Raw genomic sequence first — 27,585 nt, 5'->3', positions numbered from 1 at the left:
CAGTGAAAAGTTAAACAATATGAATCAATATCATCTAGAAAGAAGTTTTTTTTTAAAAAAAAAGTGACAGGAAGTATCTACTGTCTCTGGAAGAATGCCGGCATATGTGATTCCGAAGTTTCTAGCTTCAGCTACTTTTAATACTGTAATTGGTTTTCTCGTACTCTTTCGTTGTTTTGGAAACATGCTTGTAAATTGGTATTTATTGCCTTTAGGCATCTAAAGCTCAGGCCGGTATAGAACGGAGGTGGGCATGTGGGAAAGGATTCGTTCAGACCTATTGAAAAGGATATCATCTCGGCATTTACCTGGTGTGAATGAGGAACACCTCAGTCAGGATTGCAAGCTATATGTTTTAAACCCGCAACCTACCGAGCCAAATCTAGCACGTTACTACTTTGTCACGCTTCCTAGATAGAAAACATGCTTATTCAAACGAAAATATGTAAGTCACAACAAAGTTTACTTTAAGATTATGAAATTAGGACATGTCAGATATGTAACACTCGTCTTTTCTATTGCATTTTCAGATATGTCTAGTTCAGAAGCTGAATGGAAGCGGAAATAGAGAAGTTGCAAAGAATGATATTGCATCAAATGGATTTTAGTGGAAGTTACTGTTTTATGTACCAAGAAAAGATACAAACCGCTCACTGGATATCACACAGTTATACTATGTAAACTGCAATTATATATTTTCCTGAAGACAATGAAACCACAGAACATGATTCGTGCGTAATTATATCTGATTGTATGCATCAAGATATGTTTGCAGTTTCTTGTTTCAATTCTACACTTATCGAAGATTTTGAAGGGCGTCATCCGGTTTTCCGATCAACAATGTGAATTATCAGTCTGATGATGGTGTACAACATTATTCACTTTGCTCAATAACATTGCAGAAAGTTGAAATGTCTTGGCATTTTTCGGCTACGAACTATGAAAAAGGCTCTCAAAGACAAATTGACCCTCAATCTGCTTTAGAATTTATTGAGAGAGCACGCAAGTTATGTCCGAACATTAATGTAATATACTGTAGTAAAGAGTATTACTTCAAAAATTTTTGAGTTGATGCGCCAATGGAAACATCATAAGAAAGAAATATGTAATATTCCAAAAACACGAAACTATCACTATTTTTATTGTTTCAGCGTATACTATTGAATGTTCTCTCATCTAAGATATTTCATCACCACGAAGGAAGTTGATTTCATTCCGGAACAGTTCATTGGCGCATATGAAGGGAATAAACGCAGCGAAGAAGTGATGAAAATACTCTACTGGAGACAGGGTATTGATACCCTTCGTCGGAAAAAGAACTATTAAATATTTGTTACATGTCGAGAAAAGAATCAGAAGAACTGTATGTAACATTTCTTCGCCATTACCATCAAGATAAAGAATTTTATTGGCCGCAACAGAAAGATTAGGCCTATGTTGCATTAACAGACGTCGATCACAGACGTAAATTAGAATTTGACAAATTTTGCTCGAATAAAAGAACTATTTAACTTCTTGTTTTGTCTGTTAACTTTCTTTTATCTCTCTAAATCATTAATGCCACTCTATCCGCCAATAGATTTTGAAAGTGTAATTAAACGAAGACATGATGTTAGACTTGTCGTGTAAGTCACAAATTTATGTCGTGTACGTCACGTTATATTTGTGGCATATATTTTAAAATAAATACAGAAAATATAATAATTTTCTTTTGGTCTTGTAGCTTGGTATCTACTTAATATATACAAAAAGTTTTAGTTTCCTTGAAGCAGTAGAAGAACAGAATTTTCAAATAGTTAACCGTTATTCAAAACACGATGTCTCCTACTGTCGTGTAAGTCACGAATATGTTTAGAGACATGTTTCAGCCATTTTGTTTACATATTTAAAAGCTGCAAATAAAAATGAATAAAGGACTTATTGCGCCTTATTTATAACCTAAAACTTGCCCATGAAAATATCTTATAACTTGTCTCCGTAATATTTACTGCCGTCTGGCGTCTTTTGTCGTGTAAGTCACAAATGGAATTAGCCATATATATATATATATATATATATATATATATATATATATATATATATATATATATATATATATATATATATATATATATATATAGTTAAAATGCTGAAATTTTGTACCAAGTTGGAAAGTTCTTCTAGATACTCTGCAATACCACTAGATAAACAAGCAATGTTGCTAAAGCAAAATAAAGTTGTATTTTCTCAAATTGCGCTACGTAAAGTATTACATATTTCTAATTTAGTTATTTAACAAAACCACAATAGCCCATACATTATTTAGTGTAACAAAGAACAACACAGTATCATTAACATCAACATTTTGGAGATCTCTAATAACTCAAAGGGCATGGACGGTGCAATGTGCATCAACTTATCTTAGCGTCAAATACTATGATCATGGTATAGTGTATTTCGAATGAAGAAAGGAACAAAGTTATAAGAAATGGAAAATTTAAATGTTTCTAAAGACTTTACTTCGAAAACGCGCTGACATATCACGTCTCATCATGTAGATGCTTCCAAAAGACTTAAATGCTTATAACGCCATTTACAACGATTGTTATTTCAAATCGTTTCAGAGATACCAAACACATTGATAGTGATTGTTATACTGCTTAAAATGACGTGTTTGTATTAAATTTTTATAATGATTATTGCTTTCCTTTGCTTCTATAACATTACAACAATAGTTTTTGGTGGTTTTAATTACAACAAGTCGCAGTTACATTATTTTAAGCAGTGTTGTCCACTTAAATAAATTGCTAAATATTATTCTAAATATGTGCAAAGAACGTAGATAAACTGTAAAATATTTTAAAATTACTCTAATTTGTTTTATGGTGCCAGAATGCTTTCAAGAAACGACGTTTTTCATAGTCTTTGGGCTACTTATAATGTTAATGTTTAAGTCTTCGTTCCAGCAATACATGTAAATGCAAATTGTAACTGAAATTAAATATAACTGATACATTTTCAGTAACACTGGTTGTTCCCCCTAAGCTTTAGGCCTGATGTACACTTCAGATTAAGACCGTGCTTAATTAAAAGTTCTAATTACACCCTAATTACACTTCACTTGCTTTAGTTTGACCACCGACTACCTCAAGCTCGATCCATACCATATAGCTATATGCAATTATTCAAGGACTTATAGTTAGTAATATACAGTGTTCATTTTTGTTTTGTTTTGTTTCACGTCCCACAGTTATGCTAGGGCGACTAAAGGAGACGTGGAGCTAATGATTATAATGGAATCCGAACCACTTCGGTCGTTCAACATTACCCCTACCGGAAATCGAACACGGGACCACGCGAACCGAAATCAAGGGTGCTATCCGCTAGACCAAATGGGGGTCCTCATATTGTGTTGATTTAAATAATTTAGTCATGTTGGCAAATCCGAGGATTAAAAAGTAGCGTGTCTGTACTCCGAAAGTAGCGAATTCGAACTATTTGTAACCCAAATATATAGAAATGAATACTGATGGTGCTAATGAAATAATTTAATATGAGCTGGAAAATGTGCTGGACGTATTGCAAGAAGAAATTATGACTGACGGACGAAAACAATTCTAGACTGGATACCACGAGACAAAAACAGCCTAGGAAATCTCCGCATTCAAGGTGTGACGAAATCAAGAACCACTGAGGAGTAACCTGGAAAAGAATTGCCCAAGTTAGATAGTTGTGGAGAAGACTTGGAAAGACCTTCATCCAATAGTGGATTGATAATGGTTGATTATGATGATGGTGATGATTTTATAATATATGGACCTCGGAGGTAAACTAAATCAAGTCATAATTTCGTAATTTTACTGAAGCGAAAAACCGGTTCATCAACTAAGACCTATAGTACTGTTTTTCAAACTTACTAAGTAGTTAACAAAGTAGTAGAATGCTTTGAAACTTACATTATTACACCTTTAGAAAGAACATAGTCTATTAAAAAAGCATTACAAACTCAATTTCGACCAAAAAGTGACAGCATAGTCTACCTCTAAAGTTCATATATATATATAAAACTTTTACTTGCTAAGGTAGGGTAAAAATGGATTCAAAATTTAATGAAAGTCGTAGAGCGAAAATATATTTTTGACTATTCAATCCATCATGTTGCAGCAAAACTACGAAAATTAATACAAAATAAAACTAGAAAATTAAGAATCACTTGTTTTGGCGAGTGAGAAAAAAATAGATACAGGTAACTCGAATTACCTATATACTTATATAATATGTATGTCCATGTTTCGCAAGTAATTTTCAATTAATATAAAATTTCAACGTAATGAACACACGATTAGTTTTCTCGAATAAAGATTGCATGCACCGCTGAGAGCTCAGGAATAAGATTAATCTATGTTACGGCACTGGATATGTGCTTATGTATTGCATTACGACTTTATGAACTTGTATAAGAAACAAAATGCACTAAAAATGAGACGCGAACTATGCGAAACATCGGACTTTGAATTTAACTTGTTTTGTGATCCAACTCGAGACCTCACATAGCAAAGATGAGTGTCACATAGTCATAGTCACATAGTTCCCACCACAAGGTTCAGAACGTTCGTGTTATAAAGTGTCAATTAAACACGGAGATGTGAAACGGTAATAAAGCATTTCATCAATTTGAAACAAAATACGTATATTGTAGTAATAATTTACCCTATTTGTTAAAATATGAACGTTATATTCTGTTTTGAAAACGAGTCAAAGCAGAGTGTATTGAATAATAAATGAGAAATGGTAAAGTTTCAACTTCGGTACGATTAAATACATTCGTGCTGGTATGTGTTGCGTTATCCGTTAGGAGGTATTGAACAATTCTGATTCAAAGGAAGGAAATAAACTACTGTATAGTACTGGAGTTAATTTAATAGAGTTTAATTGTATAGGCAGTACTGAGGCTATATGAGAGAAAGTCTATTGCTGAAAGTGAAATATGGGTTACTATTAGGGCTTTAGGGTGATATACCCACTGATCATTGAACCTGGAATACACGTATGGAAAACATTAGCACTAGCATATTACCTATGAAGAGGTACACCATACCAGAATTCTAAGTCATAAATGAAAGGAAAAAATAAGCGGAAACGACAGACTGTACGAGAATAATACTTTCACTATTTTAATTTCACACTATTTATTTCGAGACTTTCGAGACGAGACCGAGACTTGGTACTCGAGACCGAGATCGAGACAAGCATCTGTTGACCAAGACGAGACCGAGACGGTGATTTTTTAGTCGAGACGAGACCGAGACCGTTATTTATAAACCGAGACGAGACCGAGACTGTACAAAGTCTCGTCTCGATACCACCCCTAGTACCCCGGCACCCACATAAATAATTTTGTGGGTGCTGCGCATCGACAAGAGTTTTATATTGGACCTGGGTTTGATCCCGTTTCTTTTACGTTTAAATCAGCCGTGTTACCGACTGACCTAAGGCAGCCCCAACTTATCCATCAGGCAAACTATCAGTATAAGCTAAAAATATATAAACTTGCTGACAGTTTTCGTATTTTATGTCTGGCAACGTTTGGCTGGCTCGCGACACCTTTGTAAGGGGAGCGCAGAGTTCGACATTGGGTGTTACGGCGAGTGCCTCGTGTGTGGTGGTGCTCTGTGACAAAGAGAGCTGAGTGGGATTTCCTATACACCTACACTACACTTACACTTTCTTTTACATTTACACGTACATACATCCTCTTCTTTTTTATACTCTTTCTTTTTTCATTTTACACTTCCCACTTTTCCCTAACTTTTTGCCCTGTTCAACTTGGCTTTCAGCCCTCTTTCAGTCTGAACTTCTTGCCCAATTTTGACCTTTTCCTAACTTTGGCCTTTTTCCCGATTGTGTCCTTTCTTCCCACTTGTGTCCAGTATTTTATTCAATTTTGTTCCTGAGTCGCAAATCCTTCGTGTGAGGTACACAAATGACAATTTTTCAATTGTAGCACACATACCTTTAATGCTGATGCACCTACCAACCTATTTGACCGATAATGGTCTAATGACAAAACAAGGGGAGCGCATTGTGAAAATTCATCGCCGATTCGTCGCAATCTGTTTGAGAGTTCCGGCAAACAGTGTTACCAACTAATATTTTTTGTTACCCGAATCTAGAGGATGTCTACCTCAAATTATGTCCTTGATATTACGGACTAATTTTACCTGAAAACATAGTTCTCATTTAACTCATAGTATTTCGTTTCTTCCTTCCAATCTCTCTGGTCCAATGACTTCGTTTTCCAAATAGGATTTACAACTGAAATACATTATTTGAATTTAGTGAGTTTTGATATGAATTAGGGAAAAACTTCCTTCTGGGTTGGCAGAAGTGCCGGTAGACGAATTTTTCAATGAAATGTGGATTGCATTTAATAACAAAGTGTGTGATGAAATAATGTAATATCAGATAATGTCAAGAGATAATGTGGTTGCAGTTGGCAGCAGTAAGCACGGTTTTGTTAGTTGTTGTACAGTATATTATAAAACAAATCAGTATTTATTCTGCAAAGAAGTGGAAGAGAAATAAGAAGAAAGAGTGGATAGCTGAAAATCGTGTTTTTGAAATGTCGTTTGAACTTTTACCAAGGAGTGATGTCTTGTCGGAACTGTATTGTATGTTACAGGAAAAGACCTCTATCTCAGAAGATAAATGGAAGGAGTTGATGTCGCAAGATGTCACTGAAGATCAGTCAACCAGAGAGTATGCAATTTCCGTAATATTTTACGTGTAGGTTAAGTTTAAAATCACACACACGAATGCCACTATTCTTCCACGAAGTATAAATGCGTCCTTAAATAATTAATACTGTACAACGTTGGTGTGGCTATTCTAGCATACGTGGAGATCCTATATCGTCGTATATGTAATATCGGCACTATACTATGAAAAAATAGTAACATTACATGTTGACAACCAATAATGTACCAAATTACCCCTTCCACTAAATAAGGCTTAGCGTACACATAATACAAGGGTGTGGAATATCCACGCATGCAGAAATTAACATGGAGGACTTAAGTGTATGTACGCAATAAGAGCTATTGTGCAAACGACATTAACGAACTTGTGCTAGGTGGCTACTAAGATCACAAATACTATCTAACAACAGGGCAGGAGCGCAGCAGAAGGGCCCGAGTGGTAACGAGGGGATGCAGCTATAGAGAGTAGGCGCGTCAGCGACGGTGGATATGTGCCTGTTCGAAGACTTATTTCCACATACATGGAGATTCTATTATATATTTGTTTTATGTGTATTCTTGGTTCCTTATTTAGTGGGAGGTGATAACTTGGTACATTTTGGGTAGAGTGCACTTTGAGCAGGTCAAGTTATTTTTGTTACAGGATGTAGCATTGGGCAAGGAATAAAATCAAATGTAATTTGCACGTAATATGTATGGTTCGGTTAGATTAGGTTAGGTTTGGTTCGGTGTTAAAGTAAAAATTTGCGAACACGAAATTTTAGTCTTTCACCATCCCTAGGATTTAGGGAAACAAAAACAAACACCGCATTCACCACAACTTCCAGAGCTGTTTTCCGTAAAGATTGCAGGGTAAATTTTATGTGGCAACTGTTTTATATTTTTACTTGGTTTCTCTGTACTCCATTTGTGTGAAATCGGCATTATCTTAAGTTCGTGATTGTAAATCAATTTCAAAACGACAGTGCGTATTTCTGTGTTCTTCAGAAGTACGTTTTCCTTATGAATATATTTTTTATGCTAAGTATTCAATTTTACCTATAAAATTTCTAAATTGTGATGTCTAAACTCAATTTGCTACATGTTTCACTTAAAAATAATATAGACAGGCCTGCTTTTGATTCTCTATCTTTATACAAATTTCGTTTCATATAGTAACGAAACAATTAAAGCTTTCGCATCTACAGGCTTTCACAGCTTCCCACTAATTAGGCTACCTTTAATGGGAGATTATTTTCATAAGTAATGTAATTTTAGTGGTATTTTAGACTCACTTATAAAGGTTACACTACGACAATATGTTTGTCATTTTTTATTTTCTAGGTTACATCTGTAGACTCCACATTCCACTCATGTAATGCACATAAGACATGAACCAACTTGTCCATACTCAGAGTAAAAAGGTTCGTCAGAACTTGGAAGCGAGCCCGCGTCTGTGGCTTAAGTCTGATTGTACGATAGTCACTACGCCATCCAGTCTGCCTATTCACAGCCACATATTTCATTTTTGAAGTCGATCTCCAGTCATTGAGATCGTATGTTATGCGTGGAGAGTCCAGTGTCTTAAGTATATTTTTGATCAACTCAAATATGAACAGTCTTACCACGGAATAGTTGTAATTCAAACAGTTTGTCTGCGCTTCCTCCTTTGGTGACAACTTTAAAAACTATACTATATTAGGAACCTACATAGCCTTCCCCTGTCCCCCTTCCGGTGTAGTGACTGGGGCGCGGACAAAATCCAAGCGGATAAAATCCAAGAGGACAAAATCCAAGTTAAATTCTGACAAGGCGGACAAAATCCAAGGAACAGTATCATGTTCACAGCTGTGATATGTGCCTGTGAACACCCTAATTAAATTGTAAGTTTGTTTCTTTCTTCAATTGTCATGCATTCTAAAGTTTTATCTGTAATTCTTCAATTTATTGAAATAACATTTCATTTACTTTTAAAGAACTGAAAATCCAATAAAACATGTAAGATTGTCACAGTAAGAGTGCAGATGAGCTTTAATTACTTATCATATCCATATGAAAGTATGTAAAAATATTATGTGTGTACAAATACATTATAAAAGTATGTATTTTCTTCTCAATTTTATTATATACAGTATAATACATTTAAGACACTCAGCATATTATTGTGAGACCAATCATTGGAGTATTTTAATTCCATTCTTATGAGGTGGCATACAGAAGTCTTGATTTGTTTGTTGGTAGTGTTTTATGTATATTTTGAAACAAATAATTATGATATACTAATCAAATTTTCATCAGAAATGATCAAAATGTGAAATATGTAGTGTGTATTTTTAATAATGTAATAATGTGTGTGAATTAAATAATGTAAAAGTGTTATCTAGAAAATCGAAATGTGAAAATGTGTCTAGACAAACTAAATGAAAATGTATATATTATTGGTTATTTTGACAAGTGTAACTGAAGTAAATACTTTGAGGGTAGAGAAGTATTTTTTTAAATCTAAATTATATCTTTTTAATTTTATTTTTACTTTAATTCTCAATAAATATAATAGAATTAAGTAAGTAGTGTACTCTTTTTAAGACTGGGCTGCTTTGCTGTTATTTCTTATCTCTTATATAGCAAGCCAGTGCTTTCATTTTCTGGTTAATTTATGTGAGTATACTCGTTTTAGTCAAAATATTTCTGATCACCCTAAATTGGATTCACCTGGGCATGTCGTAGCAGTGACCAGACTATTTTATGAGTAATTAAAGCTCATCTGCACTCTTACTGTGTCAATCTTACATATTTTATTGGATTTTCAGTTCTTTAAATCTAAATGAAATATTATTTCAATAAATTGAAGAATTACAGATAAAACTTTAGAATGCATGACTATTGAAGAAAGAAACAAACATACAATTTAATTAGGGTGCTCACAGGCACATATCACAGCTACGCACATGATACTGTTCCTTGGATTTTGTCCGCCTTACCAGAATTTAGCTTGGATTTTGTCCTACACTCGTAGTGACTAACACATGTGTCTTTGGTGCACGTGGTCCCCGGCTCGATTCCTAGTGGGAGAGCACGAATTTCATTTCACAGTCATTCAGTCTCATCATTCATCCATCGCCTTTGGCCTAAAGGGCATAAAGTGGAACATTAGACTTGAAAATTTTCAATTTTATAGACATATGTGAAGATTCTGAGAAGGTCAACAATCTTACTTCTCGAAACTCTTATGAACCTAGAGCCTTTCCATCTCAGCTGTGTCCCTTCTGGCGCTGCTGTCGATGTGTGATTTCCCGTACTTCCCTCGAAATAGGAGGGAGAAATTGCTACGGCCGAGATCTTTCAATTGTTAGATGCGTAAGCGTTGCCAGACTGAAATATTTCACGGACTTCACTGTCCTTTGTCTTGTTAGCCATTCTAAGTAGCCTACGATCTTCACTCGTCAAGACCAAACGACTGAATGACAAATTGGCAACACAGCGGAGGTCACTCGCTTCTTTTCCCTAAGCAAAGGGAGGATTTCCTCCTTTAGAGGGTAGCAGGGGTGGGGCCTAAGTATAGTTCGCATAGTTTCCGAGGGCACAGGTGGAATAAACAGACTCTAGCTTCCTTACTGTAAAGAATATCCAATGAGGTTGTTTTTATGCGGCTGATATATACAGAGTGTTAATGAACTATACCGACAAACTTTAAGATCTGATTCATCACACCAAAATAAGAGAAAAAGTTCATACAGACCTATGGCGAAAAGCTCATAGTTTCAGAGCTAGGGCTGTCCAAAATCGTGAAAAAGCCAAATTTCGACAGACCCTATTTCGAATTCGAGAAATTGTGGATGGTGGTCATTATCAGCGTAAAGGAAGCCAGGCATACACAATCCAAAATGCATATTTCGTCAATTTTCAAAGGGTGTACAGGGTATCCCCTACAGGATGTAATTCTCAGATAGGCTCTCAATAGTGTCTTTAGATATACCCTGATTTCAAGGAGGGTCCAAAGTTGCAGGAGGTAAGCCTTGACAACAATGGACATCCATTGCTTCGAAGGGAAGTCGAAAGTGTTAGGAACCGATAGCTTCATTTTTTTTTTTTTTATGTTTGGAATAACGTGTGTTGCGATGTAATTCGTCACGGTATATTTCATGTTTTCTTCATTTGTAAGCGTGAAAGAAAACATTGCAGCATGCATTTTCGCGAGTACAAGAGACTGTGCTGCTGACGATCCTTAACACTTCCGACATCACACCAAAGGATTTCGTGTTCACTGCTATAAAGGCTTATCGGTTGCCTACTTTGCACCAATCGTATAGTCAGAACACATCTCAAAATTCGGTTGATGGCATGTCTGGGAATTTCGCCCTGCATGGAATACTCTGTACACCCATTGAATATTAATGAAATATGCATTTTTGGAATCCGCATGCGTGACTTCTTTTACGCTGATAAGGACCACCATTCACATTTTGTCGAATTCGAAATAGAGCCTCTTGAAATTTAGCTTTTTCACGATTTTGGAGAGCCCTAGCTTTGAAGGGCCATATGAACTTTTTCTCTTATTTTGATGTAAGGAATCACCTTTACAGTTTGTCGGTATAGTTCATTAACACCCTGTATATAGGAGGCGTGTTCGGAAAGTAACCACCGATTGTGGGCACTTTGCGTGCAGTAGGTGGAGGGGGAGGGAGTGCTACAATCTTTGCACAGACGTGCGCGGTAGATCAGTCTGCATCCATTCGTGGTAGAGTGAAGGTTGACTGATCACTAGTTCCACTTTTGTAGCGTCTCAAAATATATGCTGCAATAGAAAACCCCGTCAAGTGCGAGGTGCAAGCTGTTATACGTTTTCTTATGGCAAAACAGTATTCGACAACTGCTGTTCATCGGGAACTTTGTGCCGTGTATGGATCAAGTGTAATGAGTGAAGGAGTTATTCGTGAATGGGTTCACTCGTTTAAAAGTGGACGAACAAACAGTCATGACAAAGGGAGGAGTAGCAGGCCATCAGTGGTCACTGGTGAACTCGTTCGGAAAATTAATGGAAAAGTTCGTGAAAATCAACATTTCACAACCTCGTAGTTTTCCGATAGATTTGCTCAAATTTCCAGGACTATGCTATATGATGTAGTGACACAGAGGTTAGGCTACAGTAAGTACTGTGGCTGAAGGCACAGGCGAGAGATTTTTTATGCTGATGGAATTTCTAAGCTAGTGGAGAGATATAATAAGTGCTTGAATCTTTATGGAAACTGTATTGAAAAAATAAAACAACGAAGTAGTTTTTCAGATGTATATAGTAAATTCTTGTTTACTTTAATGTTTCTTTTATTAACTGTTCGGAGGTTACTTTCCGAACGACTCCCATCTATATTTATACTTATAAAGAACGTAGGTTTAGTCCGAATTGTCGAACAGGGACTGTTGTAACGAAACTGTAACAAAGTTACTATTATTTCTATTTGTTTTACTGTATTTCATTTGTCTTCTTTAAGGTGGCTAATGTGGGCAGAGACCAGACAACATGTGAAAACAATAAGTGCAAATGTCCCAGATGGGATTCTACCCTCAGGTTGTACCGGTAGCCTAACAGATGTCAAAGTTTACAGCAAAAGCCGAAAACCGGATGATGAGATCTACAATAGCCATAAAGATATCAGAGATAAGGTATGTGGACATATATTGGCTCTTTTGGCTTAAAAAAAAAAAAAAAAAAAAAAAAAAACTTTCTGCAGTACACAGGGTTGGCTGGTTTAAACCAAGGTTTAAACCGGCTGGTTTAAACCAAGGTTTAAACCGGCTGGTTTAAACCAAGGTGGTTTAAACCAGCTGGTTTTTTTAAAAAAACAACTGGTTTAAACAAAAAAAAAAAAAAAGTTCGTAAAAGTGTAAGTGTTTGTAAAATCTTGATGAACACACATTTGTGGGTTATCACGTTTCACTCCCGTATATTATTCGTATTATATTCAGACCTAAATTCCCCATTCATTACTCAAAAAGATTATACTACAAAAGCAACTTTTTTTTACGACTTTATAAATGTTTATTTTGTGATTTTTTTGTAGTTGTTATTATTGTTATGTAATTGCAATCGAAGAAAAATTCTAAATATTGTTTCGTTTCAATGTTTACTATTGATAAAATACATCGAAAATGCCGTACTTTTTGTGTGTGTGGGGGGGTGTCATACAGACCCCACGAGAGGCATTTAGTGAAATAAGTATCTTTGGTATCTATTTATGTATAAATGAGTTTGAGCCAAAGTGGACTCAAATAATTCGTATCTTTATTCACTTTTCTTATTGATATGCAGATTAAGTCGGTGTATTTCTTTAATTTGGACCAATAAAAGTCCTTGTTAACTAACTTGAACTAAATTAGTTCTTCTGTACTCCGTAGTACTTTGAAATTGTTCATATGTAATTCTGTGTAATGGTTTCACTTGTGCAACTGTTTATCTTTTTGTCCTTCTGAAATAACTCTTGACAGTTATATTAAGAAGCATGTAAAGATCAGTACAACGTATTTTTTTTTTTTTTTTTTATCAGGATTCCTTCGTGAGTGAGTCGGCAGATGTATCGCATTTGTGGTCAATTAGTCCTGGTTCTGAGTTCAAATAGAGGACAATTTCTCTCGGATGTAACTCGAGAAGCGGTTTTTATTCCGCTTTAAGCTTATGTGACCCCTTCCAGCATAACCCGGTTGTTGCATAATGACATCAAGGCGAAACAAACTTATTTCTGTCCATATATGATATGAATATATAGAGCAAATCATTTAAACCATAAAAACCTGGTTTAAACCAAAAAAAAAAACTGGTTTAAACAAAAAAACCGGTTTTTTTGGTTTTTTTAATAAAAACGATGGTTTTTGCCAACCCTGTCAGTACAAGGATGCGAAATTTCAATGAGAAAAGGAAATACAAGTAACATACATAATTTCAGTCTTTATTTATTCATTCAAGGTGCTATACATTAGGGTACGTGGGAAATATTTCACTACCTAGATTTTCATAAGGTAGCTCAGTGGTAGAGAGCTCACCTCTGGGAGCGAGGGTTCCCCTCTCTATAGAACGTGAGAATTCACCACCAAAAGTGTCTACAGTCTGCTTTAGACGCTACCAAATCGCAAGCGAAGCACGCTCCTATCGCATACATGACAAATTGGTCCTAATTCGAATCTAAATTCGCTCTTGAGAATGTTACGAAATTTTACGGTTTGGTAAAGAAAAGGTTACGAAAAAGTTACGAAATTTCATTTTTGAATTTTAGTAGACATCCTGTTTATTGAGGTTTGATAAGGGTACATAACGATCTGACATTTTGTATGTAAGTGTAGGGTCTTGTGCGCATGATAGTGTACTTCGGTCAACCTCTATGTATAAAATTTTGTCATTCAGATTCATGTTTTCTCGAGTACCTCCTTAATTTTCAGCGAGTGTATTAACTGAAAATATACGTAGTAATTTATCATTAACAAAAGTAAAATAGCTTCATACATATGATACCAGACAAAATAATAAAATTGATTCCGATTATTACAACTACTTGTAGTGTAAATAAAGATTAGCAAACCTAACACAGACCTACAGTGGACTGTTACGGCGCATAAAAATTACAAAATGAAGCTCTGTAGTGAAGATCAAAACTTCAGATGATGTTTTTGAAAGTATATGATACGTTGAGGGAACGACTTAGTTATAAATTGGGAGCTAACATAGTAAAAAATGTATGGAAATGTAACCAATGAGTGTGTTGTCCTTCAGTCTGAGCTAGTGCTTGTTAGAGATATTGAGATTCCTGGTCTTCAAGAACATGCTGTTCGATTTCTGCTATGTCTATACCATTTTGTAAGTGTTATCGTATTAATTTATAATAAAAAAGTATAAAAAGCTAAATGGATGAAAAGCGCTAGTTTTGAGTTGTCTATAAAGGACAGAAAAAGACTCTATTATGAGATCCAATTGTAAAAGAAAAATGTAAGTGGTTGAGTGGAAGAAAAGGTTATGCCTTAACTCCGCCATTTTAAATAAGAAATAAGATAGAACACAACGGTATTAGATTTGACAACTTGTGTGAATTATTTTCAATGTCTTTGATATTCGTTTAAATTTGCTTTTGTAGGTAGCTAGAGGAAACTGTGTGCTCACTCTTCATTCAGGAGAAGGCATAACGCATCATTTTCTAGTATTCGCATTGAAAAAATTCACTGGTGGAATGGGAGACGAGGACGATTATTACACAATGAAAAACAACCTAATCTGGCAGGATTATTTTATAAAAGTAAGTTGTTACGTATACAACGTAATTAAATCTCCAAACATACAGTGAAAACTAGTCCTGGTATATTTCAGTTTAGAATATTTTAGTATAGAGTCTACATATACTAGAAGGAAGCTGAGCTCCTTCGTGGCTAAGCGGTTAGCATACGCGCCTTTGGCGTGGGAGAGCCGGGTTCGATTCCCGGCGGAAGCACATGTTTAGATTCTATGTTAATCAGTAGGTCCCGTCTCATATAGCCTTACTGCTGAAAAGGACGTTAAACTCAAAAACTCAATTCAACTAAAAGGGGGCTTGGGGTCCCTGGTTCGATCCCAACTCGCGCCGTGTGGACTTTGTGGTGGACAAACACCGTGCTCGTGGATTTTCTCGGGGTTCTCCCGTTTCCTCCCACTTTCTTCATTCCACCATTTCACTCATTTCTAATTATCACCGTCTCCTTTAGCCTAACCGGCATAACTGTGGGACGTTAAACTTAAAGATTTCATAAATTTGTACCAATGCAGTCTGAACAAAGATAGGCATAACGTCGTACAATATTTTCTTAAAAATACAATGAAGTTAAAATAAATCACATCTTAGTAACTTAAGTAAGACCTAAGTAGACGGTGCAGGCAAACAATTCTCAAAGTAGATACTGCATATGAGGCAGAAACGTTTTTACGGTGTTGTTACGACATTAATATTGAATTTTCGTTAGCCCATTGCTGTTTTAAGAAGTGATGTGTCCTTATAGGCGTATCAAAATTGTCGTAGAACACTGGAGGTACTGCACCAGATTATCAGGAATGAAGTTAAAATAATGGTTCATATACTTGAGTGAACATCAGAGAAAATGGTGCGATGAGTTCAGTTATCTATTGTAGAATCGAATAATCATTCTTCGAATCACCATCGATTACACACGTAATGTTGCAACAGTCACAAAAGTTGTATCACGTTCGTGCCATCCACAATTACTTGCGAAGCAGCAGCACGATCGTTCAGACTGGAGTTTCTAATCTTGTTATCGTTACTGACGATTGCTAGCAAAATAAAGATTCTTTGTCAGATTTTGTAATTGTTAACATAGTTGTAAATTTGTATTTGTATTTAAATAATAGACAAGTTGAATGAAGAAGATTAATATTGTTAAATTAATTTTAAGTACACTTAATTCTTAAGTTTCTTATTATAATACATACTTGAACTGTGGATTTTAGCTTTGCATTGATTTAAGAATTGGATTAAGTAGATCATTTTTTCATGTAGTCTTGGCCGGCCCTAGGCATTTTACCCTTCATTCCCTTTCTCAAAAAAAAAAAAAAAAAAAAAAAAAAAAAAAAAAAAAAAAAAAAGTATGCTACCCCATCATGAACAACAAAGGGGACGGAAACAGCATTCGCACTCAGAAAGGCTTAAATTTTGCAAATACAATCTCATTGTTTCTGTTTTTACTTTTAATAATAATATATTCTCTTACTAAAAGATAAAGCAGACACGTCTGCAGAGGAAAGATGGTATTTTTTTTTATAGAATTCAGTTTTGAGCTTCAATATATCATTTTGCAATTCCAATACATTAGTTCTTTTATCTTTATTTCTTGATTTTTCTTCTATATCTGTTTAAAAATTAAAAAAAAAATAAAACTTGTTTCCACCTTCAGTGATGAGGAACTTTTTTGAGACAAAGACAAGACTAGTTCTCATATCACAACTGTGATAACTAACTGAATGGAACAAGTATTCGCTACTATTCGAGAATTAAGTTATTGTATTTGACAACAATCAAGCAATTCTTGCTGGGATTTGTTTGACCATTTGCTTTAGCATATGACCTTAAACTAATGCGACCTAAACGTGATTTATGAATGTAGTATTCAAATAGAAGGTCAGCTTAGAGCCGGCTCTACCATCATCATCATGAACTCTTGTTTCCAACAAAAAATATTTGTTTTAAATAATATAGTTACGACAGATTTTGCCGCCCAGTGCAAATGCATATGTTGCACATATAATAGAGCCGGCTTTGCTTATAGTCAAGGGTGCCTACCTCCCCCCCCCCCCCAAAGGCTTGGGCTTCTATATTTACCAATTTTCTCTCCAGATTTACCCTTCCGCTCCTCATATATGCCGTTCTTTCTCCAAACTTACTATTCCCCAGATTTATTGTACAATTTTCAATGAAAAATTCCCCACCTCCATAGGCGCAAGGAATGTACATGATTGTTAAGATTATTTGAAATTTAAAAATTACGTGAATCAACCTGTGTTTGAGAAGGTTTAGAGAAAGAATATAATGTATTGTATTTTTCATAATTAAGTTGAAATAAGTATTGTGTCTATAATATGCTGTATTCTTTAAGCCACTTTCAGAATCATAATTAAGTTGTAATAAGTATTGTGTCTATAATATGCTGTATTCTTTAAGCCAGTTTCAGAAGCTACTCAGGTTGTGTGCTTGAAGAAAGCCAATGGGGAAGCAGGCCATTTGAGTGCTCGTTACATTGGAAAAAAGTTGCTGTTGTGCGTTGGATCCAAGAATGTTCATCTTCTAATCTCGAAAAGAAGTAAGTATGTTTTTATGTATTGAAGTTCAGCGTCCCTTTTTTCAGTATTAAAGCTATGAGACGTAGATCTGTAGTTTAAGGTGGAATCCGAAACCGTAATATGTTCAGAATTCAGATATACTTCCACCGGCAATCAAACCCCAGATCACATGCAGTTGAGGCGCGTGGGCTATCTACTACCAGCAGGGAGGACTTGAACAAAAGTAAGAAAATAATACAACTCTGTTTCGTACGCCCAGTAATTAGTTATATTCTCCCTGGAAGCAGAAGAGGAGCTTGTTTTAATATGAATATGGCAATATAGCAGTTCAATACTTGCTTTATTTTACAGTTGTTTTGAGTTTTCTCGTAGTTCTTCTATTAACGATCTCCCTGATCATATATTATTAATTTTTGCGGATGATCTCAAAATATGCGGTATGATAAAGATCATCCATGACTATCTCAATTTACAACACGACATGGAAAAATTGCTAACTGGTGTTCTCTTAACAAACTTAGTGTAAACATAAGCAAATGTAACATTTTATCGTTTTCTAAAAACAAAAATCAAAGAGAGTTTAATTATTCAATGAATCAAATCTTACTAAATAGAGAAATTCAATGAAAGATATTGAAGTTACATTTAATGCAAAACTGACATGTAATAACCATATAGTGAACATGGTTAATGAATCTCTCAATATATTAGGGTTCATAATTAGAACTGGAAAGGAATTTAGCAGTATTACCACACTAACAAAAATGTATTATTCCTATGTCCGATTAAAACTGGAATATGCTGCTGATCTGGAACTCATTGCAACAGCAATACTGACACCAATTGAAAAAAAAAAAAATTAACTTGAACTTATAAAAATACTTAGCGTACAAGAGAATTGGAATCTACCCATCTTACGAAAACTATCTTACATTAATAGACAACTTCTGTATCCCTACACTTGAACAAAGGCGAAACGTGATGGATCTCATTTTTCTTCATAAAATAGTACAAAACGAGTTTAACTGTACGGATCTCATATCGAAACCAAATTTTCATGTACCGACACTTAAAACTCGTGCTGATAACTCTGGCCTGTTCGATTGTGAAAAAACAAGGACCAACATACTATTGAAATCACCAATCTGGAGAATATGCTCTTCTTATAACAAAATATGTATTAAACTCAAAGAAATTGGCATATGTAATATGAACGATATGTTTAAGAGGACTATTGTAAATTTATTTTGTAATACATCAAAACTATAATTGGGCTTATGCCTGTTGTGTTGTTCACAAATAAATAAATAAATAAATAAATTTCTTTACGCTCCTTTCATCCTTCGATCCGAGCTCGCGCCGTGTGGACTTTGTGGTGGACAAACACCGTGCTCGTGGGTTTTTTCGGGGTTCTCCCGTTTCCTCCCACTTTCTTCATTTCACTCATCTCTCATCATCACCGTCTTCTTTAGCCTACTCGGCATTACCGTAGGACGTAAAACTTAAAGATTTCATTTCATTTATATCTTTGGCAATTTTAATTATTTTGTTCAAAAATGTCTTCGTCATACGCGGATTTTGAACTTGACAAATCATAATTATAGTTCTAGCAACACAGAGCAGTAAGCGAAACAGTTAGATCAACTATAAAAGTATTGGCAATAAGTAGCCTAGTGTTCTACCATGTAATAATCTAACTTCGATGTTTGAAGATAGTATTCTGAAACATGCACAAAATATGACTTTTTTTTTAAACCTTTCAGGTGATATTAAATTGTACAAAGAATCGAGATATGATGTTGCTAGAAAAGTGGCAGAGACCGTTTTTGATGTGTTGGAAAACTTGGAACAATCCAAGCGTTCTCTTCTGTTGAATTTTCTCTGCCACACTCAGTACACAGCAACCTTGGAACTTCTACAGCCAACATACCAGCATATAGAAGATTTGTCACATTTGGACAAACCAGAATTCAGGTATTAACTTCTGTAATCATTCTCGTCTTACCGTTATTATTATTACCATGTTAAAGACATTTGTGGAAACAGTTGACAAAGCATGTTGTTTGTGTAAGAATAGGTTTTATATGAAAACTGTCTAAAGCTTGAACTACCAAATATAGCATGTATATTGTTGCAAGTTTTTCGTAACGAGTTTCGAAACTCAAACTTGACAATAAAAGACAAAAAAAAAAAAAAAAAAAAAAAAATTGTAACTTCCGGTCCGGTCCATACCTTGATTGTACAGGGTGTCCGAGAAGTCCTTCCCTGATTACAGAAATTGATAACTCAGGCTAGAAATAAGATAGAAATATGAAACTGGTGTTGAATTGTTTACAAACTATAAAAGTTTTTGTCTGTGTTAGGTTTGTTCTGTTTTACCAAGTCTCAATTTTTTGTTTTTTTGTTTTAGGTTTGTAGTACGTAAGTAAGAAGCCCAAGAAGCCATGCCAACCAACCAGGAGAAGGCACAGTGTGTCCTGTGGTACCATGAGACACGATTACCAACCACGGTGCAGAGACAGTTCCAGACAACATTTGGGAGGACTCCACCTGATGTCAAGAGCATTAAAGCCTGGTATGAGAAGTTCAAGAACACAGGGTCGGTTGCTGACCTTCCGATGATGTTGGCTAATGTGTGGCTGGAAATTGAATATCGCCTAGATGTGCTACGTGCTACCAAGGGTGCTCATGTGGAAGTGTACTGATGTGACCAAAACTTTTATAGTTTGTAAACAATTCAACACCAGTTTCATATTTCTATCTTATTTCTAGCCTGAGTTATCAATTTCTGTAATCAGGGAAGGACTTCTCGGACACCCTGTAGTTGTCAGAAGGTCTCAAAGCGTAGTTGTTGTATAGCATAAATAAGGAAATTAAACGTATGTATAAGGGGCGAAAACCTGCGTTGTGAGTCATATATGTAAACCGATCCCACCCCATCCGAACATAACCTCTATGGGTTGTTGCAAATTCCAGGAACATTTTGACTTCCCCTCGTATACTTCGAATAATGAAGTCGTTATGATTACCAAAAGGCGCCAAGAACAATTCAAATACAACAAACACTATTATAATGTTATTATCATTAGAATGTATTCGAAATGCGTCGTTTTATTTATCAAATTAGGAGTTGCATCAAATTTTCAAACAAAATATAAAATTTAGCTAGCCATATTATAATTTGTGAAGGAAGACTACAGTACATTCAATGAACCAGCAGGCAGTAGAACTCTTCACAGACGGCTGATTCACGATTACACAAAGATGAACAGTGGTTTAAACTTGTTTTCATCTGCTCGGAAGGGGCTATTGATTTGCGTAGCAGACTTTTTTTTCCCCCTTACACCATGCTTGGGAGATCGTTTAAGTTCATTTAGCCCCGGTTACAATATGTTTAGCATAATTTTTGGGGTTTATGATCGTGCAAACTGATCCTGTGCGCCGTCTGACCAGGCAAAGTTCTTCATAGTGACTCCCTATAGTACTGAACCAAAGAAAAATGCGACGCACGTATTACTGTTGTACAAGGTTAACCTTTTATTTTATACATTAAGGGTTACACGCCTTTAAACTAGACACCTTTCGAAAAGGTGTAAGTGTCCAACTTATAAAGTTTTTACAGTATTATTGATAATATTAATAATATGCATACTTAATATCTTTTTGAATCAATTGTACATTCTTGTTTAAAAAATCTTGACCGTCCACCGTGCTTTAAATGTCCATATTCTAGCAAAATCGTCCGTTGGAAATTCTAATATTTTGGCTTTAAATGAAGGTCGTAATTGGCTGGAGAAATTGCATATTTCTTTGATTTAATCCTAATTGTGGGTAAGAGTGCAAGATTTTTTTTTAAAGAGAGATGGGTGGCCAGGATTTTTTAAACAAGACCTCACATACAAGCGTGCATTGAATCGTGTTCAAACTTTGAAATCTGGTTTATACGGAAGAAAGAAGGTTCTAGAAAACTTGATTATGGCATCCACTTCCCCCCTCCCCCGTAATACACAAAATCAACACTTAAGAAAAAGTGTGTGATTAATTTTCATCTGCTAATCTGCTAATAAGTTGGCTGTGTATGAAATGTTCGTATGATTATTTTCTTTGCTGATATTTAGATCTTGCTCAACATAAAATATCAATGATATAAACAAAATGAAAGATACATTTTATAGATCTCTCGTAGAATATTATAATTTTCTATTAAGTTTGTATTTTTTGTACTTGAATTATCAGGTTTATAGCGTGGAGCAGACCTTACAGGGAAAATGGCACATCATATTGTTCCATACCGCCACATATAGGTAGTGAGATTGCGTCCCTTTTGGGTTTCAAGACAGATCCCTATAAAATCATCCGTCCTGAAGAAGTTGACCAGCGAATGTCAGAGGTAAGATCTCCTCAATCACCAATTATTATGACTTAAATTTTAACTACTACCATTCTTACAGTTTCAGTATTTTGGTTCCTAGTTGGAAAAAAAAAAAAAACCGAAAATGTTTGTAGTGGTTGTTAACAGAGGTTGTTCTGTACAAAGTAGTTCTTGTACAGCACAAAAGTTCTTGTCGTTATGACTGCACTGATAGAGAGGAAACAAAATGATGCATGTGCCTGCCAAGTAATGGGGAGTTAGTTAGGCCATCGGTAATATAGATACGTTACGCACATGGAGTAGTCATAATTCGTCGGGTGTCGAAGAGAAATGGCTTGTTTGTGTTTATGTGTGCTATATGATTTTAAACTGGGCCTATCAGCTGCCGCATATGCCAAACATTTGGGGATAATGCCCTGAACGAACGCACCACCAAACATTGGTTCCAAAAATTCCGTTCGGGATATGTGAGCCTTTCGGATAAACCTCGCAGTGGATGACCATATGTTGGATAACGAGGCTTTGAAAGGGTCTCGAGGAGGACAGTGGTCTAACGTGGTGATGAACTTCCAGAAAGGTTCCATGTTTCGCTGGAACAGTCAGACTGCGCCTATAGGGAAGTCACGCAAGTTAAGCAAGTGGATACGTCACACATTGTTGGCAGCCAACAAAGAACAACGAATGACAGCTCACTTGACACTTGAACACATCCATCCTTAATTGCTTGATCACTGATGACGGAAAGTAGGTCCTCTATGTCACTCCCAAGCGTACCAGACATTGGTTCTTGCAACGTGATTCTATTCGTCACACCTTAAGACCACTTCTGCACCCACGAAGGATTATGCTCTCTGTTTGGTGGAATTGTCGGTAAGTGTTGCATTATGACCTCTTTCCATTTGGTCAGACCATTACTGCCTACCTTTACTCTCAGCAGTTGCAAAGGGTGTATCTGGGGGCGCGGTGGCTCAGTGGTAGAGCGTTCACCTCCTTTGCTTGGGGTCCCGGGTTCGATCCCAGCCCCCGCCAAGTGAACTTTGTGGTGGACAAACACCGTGCTCGTGGGTTTTCTCGGGGTACTCCCGTTTCCTCCCACTTTCTTCATTCCACCATTTCACTCATCTCTCATAATCACCGTCTCCTTTAGCCTAACCGGCATAACCGTGGGACGTAAAACTCAGAGATTTCATTTCAAAGGGTGTACCGTGCATTGCGGCAAAAGGAACCGGCATGGGTGAGTCACAAGGGTTTGCTGTTCCTGCACAATAATGCCAAGTCACATGTGGCAAAGAGGGCTCGGCAGACTGTGGGAAACACTGTGCTATGCATCACATTTACCGGACCTTGCGCCAACAGATTACCAGCTGTTTCATTCCCTCGATAACCACCTCCGTAAATTAGGGAGACCTGCGGAACACTCACGGACTTGCAGTTGCAGAAACGTTGGCAAAAGGTGTCGGATGGTGGTGGAGATTACTTCGAAACCTTAAGTTGCATACCGCCCACTGTATTGCTCTTTTGTTTATCGCTGCCTTAGAATGGCAAGAACTTTTTTGGTTACATTGTAGTTAAGTATGGTTTCATATATTATGATCTCATTCATTGCCCCACGTAAATGAACATTAGCAGACACAAATCCATTGATTTCTCAGTGTCGGGAGTGAAGAAAAACGGTGACAAACAGGATGTCTAACGGTCAGGAAAAATGTAAGTGAATTTCGTTGTAGGTCAGAGAAAAATCTTTACCCAGGCTTTTGATTTGGGAATATCGTAAATGATTTTGTATCAGGTCCTATCACCCAATACCTTTAATCTTCCAGACACTCTGGACATGTATTTGATTAGCTCGCAGAGACCATGGTCCTTAAAATTATGGTTTGAATATTAATTCTGCTTTACTTTCGTGATCTGTTGTGAGTCGTTGGTGAGATTTTGCTGCATTCAGGATTGGGATAGCGAGAGCCCTAGCTAAAGATGATCATACATACTGGCAGCAGATACAAATGATAGGCTGTTTGATTTGTGAGTTTCCTGCATGTTCGTCGTAATAAGTGAAGTAAACGCTAACATCCGACTGTATAAATACTCCCTCGGACACGGTCGTTGTGTTTAAACTCATCTTGTGATCATAATATCAAATCTGTGTGAACAGGTTCATTACTAGTAAGGGTGTCATTTGATGTATGTGCACAAATAACGTTGGGTATTATTATTACTAAAAATTATTATGTTACTTACAGATCTTTTCGGATATCGTCATCATTCACGCCAATTGATTTCTAGATTTGAAAATGTTCTTATTTTTCTGTTGATTTCCTAACAGTAGGTATAGTAGCTATATAGCTAGGTTTTGCCCCAGCATGGAGTGTTGTATTTTTGTTCAATTATTTTTTGTAAATATTCTTGCGTCATTTGTAATTATGCTTTCTATAGGTTATTTTTTGATTTGATTTTCAGTTTATCGTACTTTCCAGCAGCAAGGTTATATGAGACATGGCCTTCAGCTTTATGTGGAATCCGAACTACATGCGCTTCCGCCGGAAATCGAACCTGTCTTTTCTACGCCAAAGGTACATACACTAACCGCTTTGCCACGAGGGATCAGCAGGTTGTTTTTGTTACCAAAGTCAGTGTGTAGAGAAAACCTTTTGTAGATAGTTCTGTAGGGCAGCATCAAAACGTAATATGGATTTTCTTTGTAAACATGTAATATCAGTCAGTAAAAGTTACTGTCTACTTGGTGGATTGTATAATATCTGTGATGATGGTCTCGGCTGATCACTTTGGTAACCCAAAAAGTCATTGTATGGGAAAAACCGTGTCCAAACAATTGTGTGAAGCGCTGTGGAAATGTATATTGATTTTGTTAGTGTGTGTGTGATGCCTTTAAGTTTATGCCATTAAAGTTTATTATATTGTAGTGACTTAATAACAATAATAACAACGAAATAAATGAAAAATGGGACTTGAAATGGTGGCTGTGAAGGGAGTGGTAGTGGTGAAGGGAGACCACTAAAATAGTCATAAATTACAGATAAATAAACTGGTTAGTAGTGTAGTATTGGTTAGTAGTGTAGTAATTGGTTAGTAGTTATACACTACTTGTGCAATGTAGTGTATAACCATATAAACAATTATGGAAACTTGCAGCATACTTCAAATATATGTTACTTTTCATGAGTTATACCAAGAAAAATGGTAGCAACAGAGTCAGGGAAAGTCGTCTTCATCATCATTATCATCATAGGTATTCTGCTCTTATTGGCAGACACTTGCTGCAGCTGAGAAACTTCCATACTTTCACGTTCCTCCGCTAACTTCTTCGTCTTCACGTATGATCTTTCTGCTTTTGTCCATTAAATTGTAGTCTCCTTCGTCCCTCCCTCTTTCCTGCCATCATACCCTCTAACACATCCCTCATGATACAGTTCCTTCGTAGCCCACGTCCCAACAATGTTCTCTTCCTTTCCTCAATAATATCTAAAAGTGTTCTCTCCCCCACTATTTCTAACACCCTCTCATTCGTTTTCCGCTCGACCCAACTAATTCTATCCATTCTCCTCCACACCCACATTTCGAAAATTTCCAGTCGTTTTTCATCACTTTTGTGTAATGTCCATATGTTCTCCCCATACAGTACAGCACTCCACACGAAGCATTTTATTAGTCTTTTTCTCAGCTCTTTATTCAAGGTCTCACAAAAAAGACTTTTCTTCCTTCTAAAGTCTTCTTTCGCCATTTCTATCCTTGCTTTCGCACTTCATGTCAATACTAAGAATACTACCCAGATATCGAAACCTAGTCACCTGTTCTATTTTCTCCTCTCCCACTTTTATATTTGACACTGACCGCTTCGTTCCAATAATCATAGCTTTCGTCATTCTAACATTTATTTTTAACCCATACTCTTCAAAGCCCTTCCTCAAGTTTTCAAACATTTTATTGATTTTCTTTTCAGATACTGCAACAAGCGCCATATCTTCTGCAAATCCTATACATAAAATCATTCTGCCTCCTACTGAAATGCCGTCTTCATCGTGTAGGCTCTCTTTCACTATCTCTTCTAGATAGATATTAAATAATTTTGGTGAAAGACAGCATCCTTGTCGTATTCCTCTTCCAATTGCACTCTTCTCTGCCAGTTCCTTCATTTCCTAACATTTACTTCTTGTTTCATATCTTCAAGTTTCTTATGACAGGGAAAGTCAGGGAATTTAATTATGAAGTTTAATAGACACTGTGATAAATCGTATATAAAACATAAGAGTGGCATATTTTCTAAATAACAATGTAAAGACAAAGCTTAAGGTTTTGAAGTGACATACCATAAAAACGTTAACTTACGTACTTTTGACAGTAATGCACATATTCCGAAAACAATGACGGACATAATACAAACTTATTATATAATATGGTGTAAGATTTAAATCTTCGAAATTTTATAACGGTTAATTGGGTCAAGAGGTTATTTTTCGTTGGTTTTAATGATGACCTTCTTATGAGACGAGACCACTTATTTTTTCTAATCGTTTTCCTTTTCGTATTTCAGATTTTGCATCGATATGGTGAGGAAGGAGAAGTGTTGTATTTCCTAGACTCCGACCTTAATACCATTGGTCTAATGAAGAAGAAGAGTGCGTGGTATGTCATATGTCGAGCTATTCGGGAGAAAGTCTGTAATGCTGCAATTGATCTAGATAAAAATGGCATGTCCTCTTTCACCAAAAAGGAAGCCAATATGTCGAAACGGTTACGTCAGATCCAAGTATGGCTTGGTCTACCTGACGAGGCAATAGATAAGTGGAAGGTAATTGTACTTGATTTAAATAGTATACCGTATATGAACTTGGCAGAACATTCATATTGATCTGTGCTTGATTGTAATTTCTGCCACTTTTTTGCTAAATGTAAGCCATTAGAAAACGCAGGCAAAATGCACACCTATAAAGGTAACCAATAAAGTTCTGTCGCTTTTTGTGGAGGTCTGTGTTCCATTGGCCCTCACATCGTGAGTTGAATGCGGATGGAGATAAGGCGAAGGTCAGTTGTTGGTGTGGGTATATCCAATATACTACCTGGTTGTGGCAGTTCAGTTACACCGTGAACTTGCGTAAGGACAGAGTGAACATGAGACCTAATAAGTGTGTCATAAGGGCGTGTATGCTGTACGAGTTCAAATTGGGGTCAAACGCCGATGCAGCTGGCTGGAATATATGTCAGGTCTTTGGTGAGGATGTCGTGACTTCGCAGACAGTGCAGCGAGTGGTTTAACAAGTTTAAGAACGGTGACGAAACACTCGAAGACGCATCACGTGCCGGAAAACCGACACAGGTACAAAATGAATATCTTCAGGCAGCAATTGAAGCGAACAGTGGCCAGACATGTGAGGAGCTGGGACTACAACTCAGTGTGGGTAGAGAAACCATCCTGCAGCACCTCCATCAACTTGGGAAGCACTACAAGTTGGGTCGATGGGTTCCACATGATTTGAGTCCGGGCCAGAAGGCAGCGCGAGAAGACACCTGTCTTTCTTTGCTGTCTTGTCTGAGCAGTGATGAGCAGTGGTCCTGTACGAAGCTCCACAGCGCCATCATCATTGATTAGCATCCCATGAACCGGTTCCAAAACAGCCGAAATCAGCATTGCACTAGAAGAAGGGTCTTCTGTGTGTTTGGTGAACTGCTTGCGGCATCGT

General features: G+C 36.4%; 1 protein-coding gene across 2 annotated transcripts in view; it reads left to right on the top strand.

Moving 5' to 3' along the window:
• Nucleotides 1-6,057: 6,057 nt before the first annotated feature.
• Nucleotides 6,058-27,585, top strand: part of LOC145683687 (uncharacterized) — a 35,199-nt gene continuing 13,671 nt past the window's right edge. Inside the window, exons 1-8 of one of the 2 annotated variants that reach the window (XM_081755049.1) lie at nucleotides 6,058-6,738; nucleotides 12,206-12,377; nucleotides 14,834-14,992; nucleotides 17,399-17,537; nucleotides 19,281-19,491; nucleotides 21,754-21,907; nucleotides 24,364-24,459; nucleotides 26,439-26,696. In XM_081755049.1, coding sequence (XP_081611175.1) covers nucleotides 6,461-6,738; nucleotides 12,206-12,377; nucleotides 14,834-14,992; nucleotides 17,399-17,537; nucleotides 19,281-19,491; nucleotides 21,754-21,907; nucleotides 24,364-24,459; nucleotides 26,439-26,696 — 1,467 coding nt within the window. In that variant the 5' untranslated portion in view covers nucleotides 6,058-6,460. The remainder of the gene's footprint in view (nucleotides 6,739-12,205; nucleotides 12,378-14,833; nucleotides 14,993-17,398; nucleotides 17,538-19,280; nucleotides 19,492-21,753; nucleotides 21,908-24,363; nucleotides 24,460-26,438; nucleotides 26,697-27,585) is intronic. The other variant, XM_081755057.1, reaches the window with a different exon arrangement.

Source organism: Thermobia domestica, chromosome 1 (genome assembly GCF_964235325.1).
Source record: "Thermobia domestica chromosome 1, izTheDome1.hap1.1, whole genome shotgun sequence".
In the NCBI taxonomy this organism is placed as follows: domain Eukaryota; kingdom Metazoa; phylum Arthropoda; class Insecta; order Zygentoma; family Lepismatidae; genus Thermobia; species Thermobia domestica.
Note: the sequence above shows the minus strand (reverse complement) of the source record. Positions and strands in the feature narration are given on the sequence as shown.